The 13,986-nt window shown below is 35.3% G+C and overlaps 1 protein-coding gene across 6 annotated transcripts in view; it reads right to left on the reverse strand.

The window, feature by feature from the left end:
- The window catches only part of HORMAD2 (HORMA domain containing 2), a 93,589-nt gene that overhangs the window by 68,748 nt on the left and 10,855 nt on the right, over positions 1 to 13,986 (reverse strand). For 5 of the 6 annotated variants that reach the window (XM_042909822.1, XM_042909823.1, XM_042909820.1 and 2 more), the window contains exons 3-7: positions 9,433 to 9,574; positions 6,247 to 6,310; positions 5,511 to 5,547; positions 951 to 971; positions 202 to 228 (exon numbers count right to left, since the gene is read on the reverse strand). In XM_042909822.1, the coding sequence (XP_042765756.1) occupies positions 202 to 228; positions 951 to 971; positions 5,511 to 5,547; positions 6,247 to 6,310; positions 9,433 to 9,574 (291 nt within the window). The remainder of the gene's footprint in view (positions 1 to 201; positions 229 to 950; positions 972 to 5,510; positions 5,548 to 6,246; positions 6,311 to 9,432; positions 9,575 to 13,986) is intronic. The other variant, XM_042909821.1, reaches the window with a different exon arrangement.

Consider the following 13,986-nt stretch of genomic DNA (forward strand, 5'->3'; position numbering starts at 1 on the left):
CTCTATGCTTTTTCTTTAATACCCCTAAGTAGTTTTTAAAATCTCATAATAAATAATTGGTGAAGTTCATAACAAAACACACTGAAAGAGCTCATAATGAGTTACTCTGCTCACACAGTAAGCTAATAACATAATCAATAGCCTCAACCCAGGTAAACATGTAAATATAAAGTATAATCACATCTCAATGTGTGTTCTTACCTCAGGTTCCTTGGGATTTGTGTAAAGCTGTTTAAGGAAAAATAAACAACATTTAATTTCTGAAACTTACTAGATTATTCCTCACTGAATACTGAATTAAAAATGCTTAAGTAAATCAAATATCTAAGACTCCCAATAGTATCTTCTCATTTTCTTTCTGTTCTTAACTATACATACCATGTTATATCCAGAAGCGCACAAAACTCCAAAAAGTCTACAAAACTGCAAAAACAAAAACCTCCAAGTCTTTAAAGTAACTCTAAAAACGAAATCCTGATGGCCAATATATGAAGCAGACAGTATATCCTATATACCCCCCCATGTATTATAACATACCTAAGAAATACATAATTTGTGATCTTTTATTAAAACTTCTGATAGATTCGGGGCACCTGGGTGGCTCAGTCGGTTAAGCGTCTTACTCATGGTATCAGCTCAGGTCATGATCTCACAGCTCGGCTCGTAAGCTGGGGCCTCATATCACAGTGCAGAGACTGGTTGGGATTCTGTCTCTCCCTCTCTCTCTGCCCCTCTCCCATTCCCTCCTCTCTCTTTCTCTCTCTCTCTCTCTCTCAAAATAAATAAACATTAAAAAAAAAAACAAAAACTTCTGACAGATTCTATTTTTTTTAATTCCAAAATGTCATAGGACAGATAAATTCAGGAAGAAGTGGGGATAGTACTGTTTTAATGTTTTACTTGCCAAAAGACAACAGAGACATGGGCTTGGTCTTTAAATGTGTACTTACTGTAAGTACTGCCATGTGTAGCTTCAAGAGAAAAGAAAACTACTGTTAGTATATACTTGTACAGATATTATTGTTATTTTCAATAAAAGCTAATTAAAATATGATTTAAGAGACGTTCAAAGATTTGGGTAGAAGATCTGAAAAAGGGATACTAATTCACTCATTTATTCAAATGTGTATAAATTTACATACATAGGGTTCTGCTGGGGAGAGGAAGGATGCAAAAAAAATACTATCTGTACTCTCTAAAAGTTATATTTTAGTTGAAGAAGCAAAAGATACACAAAATAATTCATTATTATTAAACATTAAATATGCCACAAGTATCTCCAAAAAATTGTCTTTTGAAACTAATCTACTAAAGAAAAAATTTTAAAGTCTGGTATGTCTATAAAACCCCTTGCCCTACCTGCATATATATTACTATAAACAGATTCTCTCTGCTTGAAAGAGTAATCCAATATATAGATAGAGATACAATCTAGCCTCTGATAAAAATTTAAAAACTAGAATACAAATTAGAAATTTTCCAGACCAGGGGCGCCTGGCTGGCTCAGTCAGTAGAGCATGAGACTCTTAATCTCAGGGTTGTGAGTTCAAGCCACACATTGGGTATGGAACCTAGTTAAAATTTTTTAAAAAAGAAAAAAATTAAAAGAAAATTTCTGGACTGATAATTTTATATCAAATTATTCACCTATTTCACCCTGAGGAATAAAACTTTAGTGACACTGTGTGGCTATTTTGGTTACTGCATACAATTTATTTTTAAGACTACACAGTGAAACTTTATATTCATTCATTCATTCAAAAATAGAAATGGCTACTGATCCCAAGGAACATGCAGACCAACAGGAGAGAAAACATTAAACAAAAAAGCAAACAGACAGGTACATCATTACAATCGTGTTAATTGCTATGACAAAGCATCACGAGGTGCTTGAGAACATTAAACAAAAGGACAATCTAGGCTGGGGTAGGGGGTTGTGTGCCAGGAAAGACTTCTCTGGGAAAGTAAATATTTAGGCTGAGACCTGAAAGATACATTGGAGTTAGCCAGCTAAAAGGTATGGATAGTGAAGAGAATTTTGCAGGCAAAAAAGAATACTACAACAAAAAGAAAAGGCATTTGGCATGTTCTAGAATCCTTGTGTGGCTTGACTATGGTTAGCAATGGTGAGAGTGATGACTTGGAAAGGCAGGTGTAGACCAGATTATACAGGTTCTCTGTGAAGGACTCTCAATGTTATTTTAAAAGTCATGGAAATGGGGTGCCTGGCTGGCTCAATTAGAAGAGCATGCAACTCTTCATTTTGGGGTTGTGAGTTTGAGCCCCACTTTGGGTGTAGAGATTACTTCAATAAATAAAATGTACATACATACATACATAGCCATGGCAGATTTTCAAGCAAGAGATTGACATGATCAGACACATTTCTGAAGAATGTAGTGTGGACACTGGGTTAGAATGGTAGGGGATTGAAAATGGGAATAAGGAGACAAATTAGGAGGCTATGTACAACATAGTCTCTTTTTTATAGCTATCTAAAAATACATACATGCTTACTTTAAAGAATTTAAGCACAATAGGAACTGCAAAGAAAACAGGGTAAAATCACCTAAAATTTCACATCTAGAAATAATCATCATCTTCAACAGAACATCTTTCAAAATCTCTAGATACTCAAACTTGACTTTACTCAAACTATTTAAAAAAAATTTTTAATATTTTTATTTATTATTCAGAGACAAAGAGAGACAGAGCACGAGCAGGGGAGACGCAGAGACAGGAGGAGACACAGAATCTGAAGCAGGTTCCAGGCTCTGAGTTGTTAGCACAGAGCCCAGCGTGGGGCTCGAACTCACAAACCGCAAGATTATGACCTGAGCTGAAGTCGGACACTCAACCGACTGAGCCACCCAGGCACCCCTACTCAAGCTAATTTTAAAACATTAACTATTTCCTGGGGCACCTGGGTGGCTCAGTCAGTTAAATGTTCAACTCTTGATCTTGGCTCAAGTTGTGATCTCACAGTTTGTGAGTTTGAGCCCCACATCGGGCTCTGTGCTGATGGCACAGAAGCTGCTTGCGATTCTGTCTCTCCTTCTCTCTGCCCCTTACCTGCTTGTGCTCTCTCTCTCTCATAAATAAAAACTAAAAAAAAAAAAAAAAAAAAAAAAACATTAACTATTTCCTAGTAGGAAATTAAGATACTAGCAACTGAAAAGCAAATATAAATACTATTAAGAATCTAGGCCATCCGTCTAAGGTGTTGTCTTTTAATCTCCCAAAACAATAAATTTAATTGATTCAGTCATACAGGTAGTCATTTAAGTAAAATAAATCCATCAAACTAGGTAGATAATCTTTTTACATCACACTGCTATTTTAATACACCTAACATTGTAATTATTTATTTAAGAAGTGACTCCATTAGACTGTAACCTCCTTGAGTGGAGGAATCACATTTTTCTCTCATCCAGGATTTAGGTACAATGTCTGGCACAGACTAAATAGATAAGAAAGGAAGGGAGGAAGAGAAGGAATGAAGAAAAGAAGAAAGGAGGGAAAGAAGAATAAGAGAAGGTGGGAGGAGAGAAGGAAGGAGAGATGAAGGGAAGGGGAAGGGAAGGAGGAAAGTAGAGAGGGAGGGATGGAGGGAGGAAAAAGAGTTAACACTTACATAGTGTTTATTATGTGCCAGGCATTGTACTAAAATTTTAAATCAGTGGTTTCAAAGTATGGTCCCTAAACCAGCAGTCTCAATATCGTCTGGAATTTATCTGAAATGCAAATTCTCACATCAGAAATTTTGGGGAGTAGAGCCTGGCAATGTGTGTTTTAACTGTCTTCCAGGTGATTCTAATGCAAGCTCACATTTGAAAACCGGTGCTTTAGATTAGTCCATTTAATTCTCAACCTTAAGGAGTAAGTTCTGTTATTATCCCCATTTTGTATATAAAGAAACTGAGGAACCAAGATGCTGGTACTTGCCCAAGATTATACAGGTGTTAAGTGGCAGAAATGGGATTTCCTTCAGACTGATTCCAAAACTTGTGCTCTTAACTATATTGTAGTGCCTGTCAATGATGGATGCTGAAGAATGTTGGAAGGAATTCATTTGAAGGAAAATGAATGAGCACCATTCAGTATGCATTCTCCATTTAAACCTGTCCAAATACTAAAGGCCTTCAAAGTTCAAAAGCCATTTTCTCCCGAGGATTTCCTTCATGCTCCTCACTAGATATAACCCCTCCTTTTCCATATTTCCATTGTAAACAATCAGTATCTTTCCTTTAGCATGCAACAATTTCTAATGAGTATTATGGTTACTTATACTTGTGATAGAGGTGTAGTCAAAATATTTCTGATATTTTTACATAAAAATATCAAACTAATATGAAAAAAATAAACATTTAACAGCACAATATGGCACAGGTATGGGCCAATCGGAAAGGATGCCAATTTAGCCTTGGAGCTGGGTTCCTGGAAGCTCCCCCTGGGCCAGATGTTAACCTTTTAATTGCTAGATTATGAATCAGTCTGGGGAGATCCCAAAAGAGACAGTGATGAGGTGAGGGGGACGCCATGGTGGGGGTCATTCTGGGTCTCAGTGAAGCAGCTATTTACCACCTGATATTTCAATATTTTAACAACGGGCACAGCTGGGCCAGTGTATCATGGCTGATCATCAGCCGTGCATATGAATATCATGTATTTTCTGCCATGGTCTAGAAGATCTTTGTGTGCACAATCCCATATCTGTTTTAATTTTGTATCCCTCAGTCCCCCAGGTCAGTGTTGAATAAATCATAAATAATAACTGTTCAGTGAAAAAGGAAATGTATGAGTGCAACTAAATAATCCTATGTAAGGCTTATTCACCTCAAAATTTCTTAAAGGAATAGGAATTGAGGAAGTTAAAAGAAGATATAGATGGGGAAAAGGAGGGGACACAGGCAGAAGGTTAATTTATATACATCTTGTCTCTTCAACTAGGACCAGGGCCTCTAAATTTTACACCCTTCATAGCTGTCTTGGACAGCAAGAAAGATCTGATGCACTTAAAATTCAGCTGCATTTTTTAAAACTCCAAGTTACAATACTAACTATTTTGAGGGAATGTATTATATACATGCACCAACATAGTTAACAAAATAACCAACATAGAATAAAAACTGATTATTCAAGTCTATTTTTTCCTTTCATATCTGTGAATTTAATCGCAACTATTTTGAACATATTCAATGTGCTAAATGCCAGATTCTTGTCTCCTCTGTCCCACATCCTCTGGATCTCTTCCAGTGACTTCAGAGGAAATTCTGTGGTCAAAAAGATATGAGTATGTAAAAGGGAAAAGTGAGGGTTTCCTTTCTAATTAATGAAAACAAGACATTAACGAGACAACAAAGACATAAAATAAAAAGAAACTGTTTCAGAAATGCAAATGTAGGCAATGGTACACTTATTACACAACAACAAAATAAAGGCTAAACATTTTTTTTTAAGGGATAAAAGATGACTCTTTAATCTTGGTGTAAATTTAAAAACATTCTTACGTATCTCTTTTCCAAAGCATCAAAACAGCCTTGAATCCTGTCAAGAAATAAATGTTTGATGTCAATTTGGACCAGATGCAAAAGCCAAAAAAATATCCAGTACAGCATATTCTTTGCTTTGAGGTACGTTAAACTGGTAATCATTTTACCTCTTACATTTAAACTTTTTTAAAACTCCCAGTGTCATTTAATATGTTGATAGAACTTTATAGTAATAGGTAAGCAATTTTAAGGTAGGGAACTACATCTTATTTTTCTTTTTGCTTCCCATAATGTTTAGGATACTGATATGCATGTGATGAGTAATCAAATTTTGACCACTATTTTTCTCTCTTTTTAAAATTTTTGTTATTGAAGTTTAGTTGACATATAGTGTTATATTTGTTTCAGGAGCCAAATATTTTTCTATCCTTGTATAAGTCCATTTTCTTCAAAAAATAAACTAAATCAATATCTTAAAATTATATGAAATAATTGTTATAAATTTCTAGGAAATTGTAGAAAAAAAGATGGAAGGAAGAAAAAGGAAGGAAGGAAGGAGAAGGAAATGGAAGGAAGGAAGGAAGGGAGGGAGGGAGGGAGGGAGGAAGGAAGGAAGGAAGGAGAGTGAGAAAGAGAAAAAGAGAAAGAAGAAAGAAATGGTTTTAAGGAAATGATCTTCCCAAATAGTCTTATGGGTAATTTCAACCACGATAAAAATAATGTTGTTCTACTTTTGCGAATTTCAATTACTTACCATTTGATAATATGCAGTGACCCCGGACATTTTTTATCTTCTCGAAGTATTTTTAAACTGAGGTCTACAAAAATAGAAACACAGTCTATTTTCCTCTACTAAATGATTGCTGTACTAAAACTGTCCATGCTAAATAAGGATATTTCCTTTAACTATTTTATTTGCATAACTTAGTTTTATAGCTTATAAAAACATTTTGAATCTCTAAATATCTACTTTAGAAATAAATTCTATGTTGATGATTAGCTTAGTTCCAATTTTGATTATAGTCTAGCAGTCTCCCCTTCTACAATGCAGCACAATTGAGTTGGCTGCAAAATCAATTTGTGTTACTTCTTTGCTTCTGTTGAATTTCAAGTAATCATAAGGTATTACTGAGACCATTTCCATTAACCAATTTAAAACATGTACCTCAATTCTCAAGTCACTTCTCTCATATTTCTCTCCCTCTCAATGAAAATACAGACGAAAATTCTTCCCATGGATTATTCTCAAATATTAATTTCCATCTGAAATTCAACCACCTTACTATAGTCAGAGAAGAACAGGAAAATCATATTAAAAGAATTTTAGCTTAGAGGTGCCTAGGTGGCTCAGTCAGTTAAGCGTCTGACTTTGACTGGCTCAGGTCATGATCTTGCTGTTCATGAGTTCCAGCCCCACATTGGGCTCTGACAGCTCAGAGCCTGGAACCTGCTTCAGATTCTGTCTCCCTCTCTCTCTGCCCCTCCCCCACTTATGCTTTCTCTCTCTCTCTCTCTCTCTCTCTCTAACAATAAATAAATAAATAAACATTAAATTTTTTTTTTTATTTTAATGTTTATTCATTTTTGAGAGACAGAGACAGAGCGTGAGTGGGGAATGGACAGAGAGAGAGGGAGACACAGAATCCGAAGCAGGCTCCAGGCTCTGAGCTGTCAACACAGAGCCCCACGTGGGGCTCAAACTCATGAACGGTGAGATCATGACCTGAGCTGAAGTCAGATTTTCAACCGACTGAGCCACCCAGGCGCCACCCCCCAAAAAAAATTTTTTAAAGAGTTTTGGTTTAGATCACTCTAAAATCAATCACTGATACAGGTATGACTTTGCATGTCACTTCACCTTTTCATGTTGTTTTCCTGTTCTAAAATTGATGTCTTCTCTATCTCTATTGAGATACATGAAAATTACTCCATATTGGTATAATATTTAGAGATTACCAAAAAGAGAGTGACATAGGAGAACTGAACATATTTATGATGTATGCTACTTTAAGTACAAACATTGAGAGGGAAACATATAACCTCCACTAACATTATCACAAAAAATAAAGCCATAAGTAATAGTGTTACCCATGTTGAATGAAAGAGAGAGAGACAGAGAGAGAAACAGAGACAGAGACAGAGAGAGAAAGGGCCTGAAATGGAAACACTTGCCCCCCACAAAGAGCAAACCAAGACTTAATTGCAGGAATGTAAACTTTAACCAGTCAATCTGGAATTTCCTGATCAACCCTAGTGAGGTAATCTGCAGGATAGACCCCTGCCTTTTCCCCACCCCACCAAAGAAGGTGACCCTGCCTGATACAAACTTTTCTTTTACTAATGACTTCCTTGTCCCACCCTGCCTATAATAGTTTTCCATTTTGTACAGCTTCTTAGAACTATTTCTATTTGCTACATTGGATATTGCACTATTCATGAATTATTGAATAAAACCAATTAGATCTTCAAATGCACTCAGTTGAATTTTGTTTTTTAACATTTCACCCCCTTACTATGCCTAGGGTAGTGACTGACGCACAATAAACCCTTAATTAATTACCCCAAAAATGTCTTTTTCCAATTTTTCCCAATTCTGTTCCAAATGAAGAGAAATGCAACTCTGTGCTACATATAAACATATTCACAATTACAGATTTATTTTCTATAGATCAAAAGAAGGCATGACACAAATGAAGTTGTCATGACTGCAAATATCATGTTTTTGTATTTATAGCACCACATGCCTTTCATTGATGCTAGTATAGAGAATCAAATGTTAAGAAAATTAAATTGGAATGAGGCCAAGGTATATCATTAAATACAGATGTGAGGAACTTTAAGTTAGATCTTGAAAAATATGATCTTACAAGGAAACTTCTAGCTCTTTACATTTATTTTCCTAAATGATAGTTCCCATTTTAGTGACAAATCAGCAAGATTTTTCTGAATTGTTATCACAATTCAGCTTTTAAAGCTAATAATAAAAGATTCTAAAAAATTGAAGAGTCCTAGGTACATTTTTTTTCTTTCAATACAAGAGAAGGAAAGGAGCCAGAAACAGCTTGTAATATAAGGAAATGAGATCATAAGTTTAAGACACAAGAAATAAAAAAGAGGAAAGTAAGAGACCTGGCAATTGAGAAAAGAAAAGCACTATTAGAATAATAATTGTCTCTCCATGTTAATCAACAAATGGGTTTGGCATGAATATGCTTTTCTTCCAGCATATTTATATGTGTCAACAGTATAAAGAGTTTTTCACCTGGCTGCATTAAACTTCCTCAATGCCAAAGTAAACCTCAGAAAACAAACTCAACTGAGGCACAAAATAGTGCAAATCTACAGCGCCCAAATAGATTTTGATCCAGCTGCTGCTTTAATAGGTATGGTTTAGAATTACTGGGCTTGTCTATACAGATTTATTTTCTTCTCAGTCTGTCATTTGGTATCCAGCTAGGCAGTAATGATTCCTGTAAGTAGAACCACTAAACATAGTTAAATTAAAATGGAAAATGAAGGGCGCTTGCCTGGCTCAGTTGGAAGAGCATGCAACCAACTCTTGATCTTGGGGTTGTAAGTTCAAGCCCCATGTTGAGTATAGAGATTACTTAAAAATAAAATCTTTAAAAAAAAAAAAGGAAGGAGTGTCTGGGTGGCTCAGTCGGTTGAGTGTCTGACTGTTGATCTCAGCTCAGGTCCTTGGCCTCAGGGTTGTGAGTTCAGACCCTGTGTTGGGCTCTGCTCTGGGCTCAGAGTCTACTTATAAATAAATAAATAAATAAATAAATAAATAAATAAATAAATAAATAAAAGCAAACTGATCTTGAAGAACATGCTCATGACTTGGAATTAGCACACTCTGTGAAAAATGAAAGGTTTACTCTTACCAAGTAAAGAAAAAAGCTACAAAAGCCAAGATAATCATTGAGTTAAACTTTACCATCCAAATGGCGTTCTCCATAAGAGCTCTCTGGAAACAGGCCCCTTAGATATGTTATACATGAGATAGAAGTAGCAAAAAGTTTCTTCACCATTATCAATGACTCATGCTCATTAGTAATTTGGGATGGAAAAACTGTTTCCTGGGGAAAAAAAGAAAAAGATGAAAAAGATTAGTATTCTTTAATATATTCAGCCATCATGCCTTTACCACAGATATGATGGAAAGATTTTTCAAGACTTCAAATCTGATACCTTTACAGATAATCAAAAGGAGGGGCGCCTGGGTGGCGCAGTCGGTTAAGTGCCCGACTTCAGCCAGGTCACGATCTCGCGGTCCGTGAGTTCGAGCCCCGCGTCAGGCTCTGGGCTGATGGCTCGGAGCCTGGAGCCTGTTTCCAATTCTGTGTCTCCCTCTCTCTCTGCCCCTCCCCCGTTCATGCTCTGTCTCTCTCTGTCCCAAAAATAAATAAAAAAAAAAAAAAAAAAAAAAAAAAAAAGGAAACAGGGCTTTGAAAACTGCATTAAAGTTGATCTTTATAGGTAAGGCAAAGAAGAAAGTCAGGGACAGTTACCCAAGCAATTCAAGACTAGTATAATTTACTTCACAATGATCCATGGGTTTGAGGTGAAACTGGAGCTTTACTATGATTACATAATCTCCTTCCTTTTCACACACTCCTCAGATCCCCAAATGCAATCTTTTACCCCCTACATTCTCTCCAAAGTCATCAAGTACATCCTATCATCGACCTCTTCTGTCCTCTTACTATGTAACTTCTCTGCAGTGTTTGACACTTTTCCCACATCTTCCCTCTTCCCTTTCAGCTGCCATAAGAGTTTTCTTTTGATTTTTCACATATCCCTCTGTATCTATCTCAATCTCTTATTTTTTCCAGTTTTTCTGCCCTTTAAATGTTTAAATTCTCTCTTCAGTCCTTTCTCTTTGCATAGTTCTCACTTCTTGGGTAATCTCATCTAGTTTCACTGCTTCAGCTATAGCCCATACAGAGAAGACTTCAAATCTTTATTTCTGTTTAAGCCCTACTTCTGTGTTTCTGTTTCGTGAACATCTACTCCTAGGCCACTTTGTAGAACCCTCAAACTCAATTTATCTCTATCACCTTTCACTGAAACCTGATCCCAAGTTTCATTCCCAGACCAATTAATCAGCCTCCACTCTAATCATCCAGGGTAGAAGTTGAGTCATCTTTGGCTTCTCTTTCTTGTTCATAGTTCATACCCCATTTCCAAGCACTAAACCCTATAATTCTCTCTAAAAGAGTTCTCAAATATATTTTCTCCTTTCCCTTCTCACTGTCACTGCCTTCACTTAGGACATATTTACTTCTCCCGTTTATTACATGCTGTAGCCCCGATCTCTCTGCCAACAGTTACTTTCATTCACTCTGTCCTTCACATTGCCATCATTAACTTTAAAGAATATAAATCTTATTATGACATGACCAGTGTTCATATAGGATAGAGTTCAAGTACCTTAGTGGAGCATTTGAGAACTATCAGTCTCGGGGCGCCTGGGTGGCTCAGTCGGTTAAGCTTCCGACTTTGGCTCAGGTCATGATCTCACGGTCCGTGAGTTCGGTCCATGAGTTCGAGCCCCACATCGGGCTCTTCTGACAGTTCAGAGCCTAGAGCCTGCTTCGGATTCTGTGTCTCCCTATCTCTCTGCCCCTCCCCTACTCATGCTCTGTCTCTCAAAAATGAATAAATGTTAAAAAAATTAAAAAAAAAAGAACTATCAGTCTTATCTTTGCCTAGCTCTCTTGCCTCATTTGCCACCCCCTCCTCTCTGCCCCTACTCCCTATCCTCTCCTATGCGCCCTACTCTACCTATGTGGAACTACTATTCGTTTACTATTCTACTACCATGTATCTCCATGTTTTTGTACTTTGATAGAGTTTTGCAGGATACTAAGGTAAGAACTTAGAATACTAAAGTTCTGTAAGATATCAGATAGCCTTCTATAAAATGTATGAGTGCTAACAATAGCTTCCTTCTAAATTATATGTGTGTATGTATGATATATTGAAAAATTCATACAGTTATTCTTAACTGATTGGATAGTCTGCCCTAAGAAATGGTATGCCATATTAGGAATGTCATAAGAGAGTGACAGACGCATAAATTTTACTTCAGCATATAAGAATTTTCTACCAACTTAAATTCATGTAGAATATTTGCTGATTGTTTGTTTTGCATCTTGAGTTATCATTTCAACATGTTTGTCATATTCAGTATTTACTGTGTACATGTATAAAAATAAAAATTTGATCATTTTTGTAACAATTAATTAGTCTGAGACTGCTTTTTGCTCTTATTTAATCCAACCACAAAATATGTCTCATGAACTCCAGCTGGCATTTGTCAATACATTTTATTTTTAAAGTATTTTCTAAATATTGATGAATTAGACTATATTAAACTTAAGAACTTCTGTTCAAAGAGAACATGGGAGAAGATATTCTCAATACATATATCTGCAAAGGACCCATATCCAGGATATAGGAAGAACTCCTAAAATTCACTAAGGAAAAGACAGACAACCAAAAAGAAAAATGGACAACAGACTTGATAAGACACTTCATAAAACAGGATATCCAAATGGCCAACAAATAGCACTCAAACTTCATGAGGGAAATGCACATTAAAACCACAATTAGATAACACTACACTACCTACCAAAATGGCTAAAGTTTTTAAAAATCAGAAAATACCAAATGTTGACAAGGATATAAATCAATCAAAACTTTGAAACACTGGTTATAGGAGCATAAATGGGTACAACCTCTTTGGAAAATTTGCTCAGTGGTATCTACTAAAGCTAAAGATACACATGTCCTATGACCTATATTTCACTCATAGATATACACCTGACAGATACGCATACCTATGCTCACCAAAAGAATGTTCATAATAGCATTATTTGTAATAGACCCAAAATGGAAACTATCCAAATGCCCATCAACAAAAGAATGGATGAACAAATTGTCATATATTCCTGTAATGGAATAATATACGGAAATGAGAATGAATGATCTACAACTATATTTAACAATCTACAAATATATTTAACAATTTAATAACATATTTAACAATATGATAACTCTCACAGACAAATCTGAGCAAAAGAGACCACATACAAATGAGCGCTACTGTATGACTTTATCGATATAAAATACAAAGTAAGTGAAACTACTTCCATGCTGTTAGGATGGTTAAGTCTCTGATGATCTTAATCAAATTCAGAGGTCTTTTTACTATACTACACAGTTTCAACTGTTGAAGTTTGAATAATTCTGTTACTTAGAGGCAGGTACTACCCGCAAATAGGCCTTTGATGAAGAAGAACTCACAAAAAGCTTTTCTATAGCTATATCCAAAAGACATTCTAGTCATGATTTTGCTATATAAACTTCGTTCTTCTTTGGCACACTGGCAATGAATTATCAAATTATATTATATTCAGTTGTTAAAATGTATATAATAAAATAACATAATAAGTATACAATAAAATAAATAAATAAAAATATATAATAAAATAATATAAAATTATAATACTCTTGCATGTATGATAGGAACTTTGGGGACAAATCAGTATGGATCTTAAAAGCCAGGCTAAGGAATTTATGGTTTATTTTACAATCAATGGGAAATCAGTGGATTTGATCAGGAAAGTGAGTAAAAGAATTGTTTTAGGAATATTAAGCTATAGCAGAAGTAGGAAAACTTAAAGCTGAAGGAGAATTAGGTATGTATGTGGTGTGCATGTGTGTGCATGTAAATTTTACAGAAAACTGCTTTTTGTACTGACAGAGCTTCAGAAATTAAGGTCTTTTTGAGTAAGTGGGTAATAGTTGGCATGGCATCTATATAAGGCACCTTACTGAAAACTTGCCAAAACTTAAAGGTAACACTTGAGTAATAACCATTTGTAAAATTAAATAACCTGAAAGTATAAAGACATTTACTTTAAATATAGAATCTAAAAGGCCACTTGCAGTAATGAAGATCAATAGTTAGAAAAGCCCTCTAAAGTTCTGTTATTTTTCTATATCCTAGGGATTATTTTTCTTAGCTCAACTGTTCTTATTTTTCTTAGCTCAACTGATCTAATACCTTAAGGGTCATCATTGATGTTTTCATAAATGTCAAATACATGAAAATACTGACTTGACAATAAAAAACACTATGTCAAGCTATTTTAACAAGACAGTGTGCTAATGACATACGTGATGTTTGACAGCTCAGCTGTCCAATTACATGACCTAAGACAATTACTTTACTTCTCTGAGCTTCAGTTTCCACCTTATTGTGAGGTTTAATTGAAACAATAATATAAAGCCCTTGGCACAGTGCCCAGTACATGGTAAATGCTGAATAAATGTTAGCTTCTAGAATTGTTATTATTGTTGTTTTAAGTATTAAGTAACAAAATCATACAGTCACTTAAAACTTACTGGGAATAGTTCATTCAGTCCAAACTACAAAGATCTGTTTATATTAAAACATCAATTTGTTAATTTACAGAGAGAA

This window comes from Panthera leo, chromosome D3 (genome assembly GCF_018350215.1).
Source record: "Panthera leo isolate Ple1 chromosome D3, P.leo_Ple1_pat1.1, whole genome shotgun sequence".
Taxonomy (NCBI): Eukaryota; Metazoa; Chordata; class Mammalia; order Carnivora; family Felidae; genus Panthera; species Panthera leo.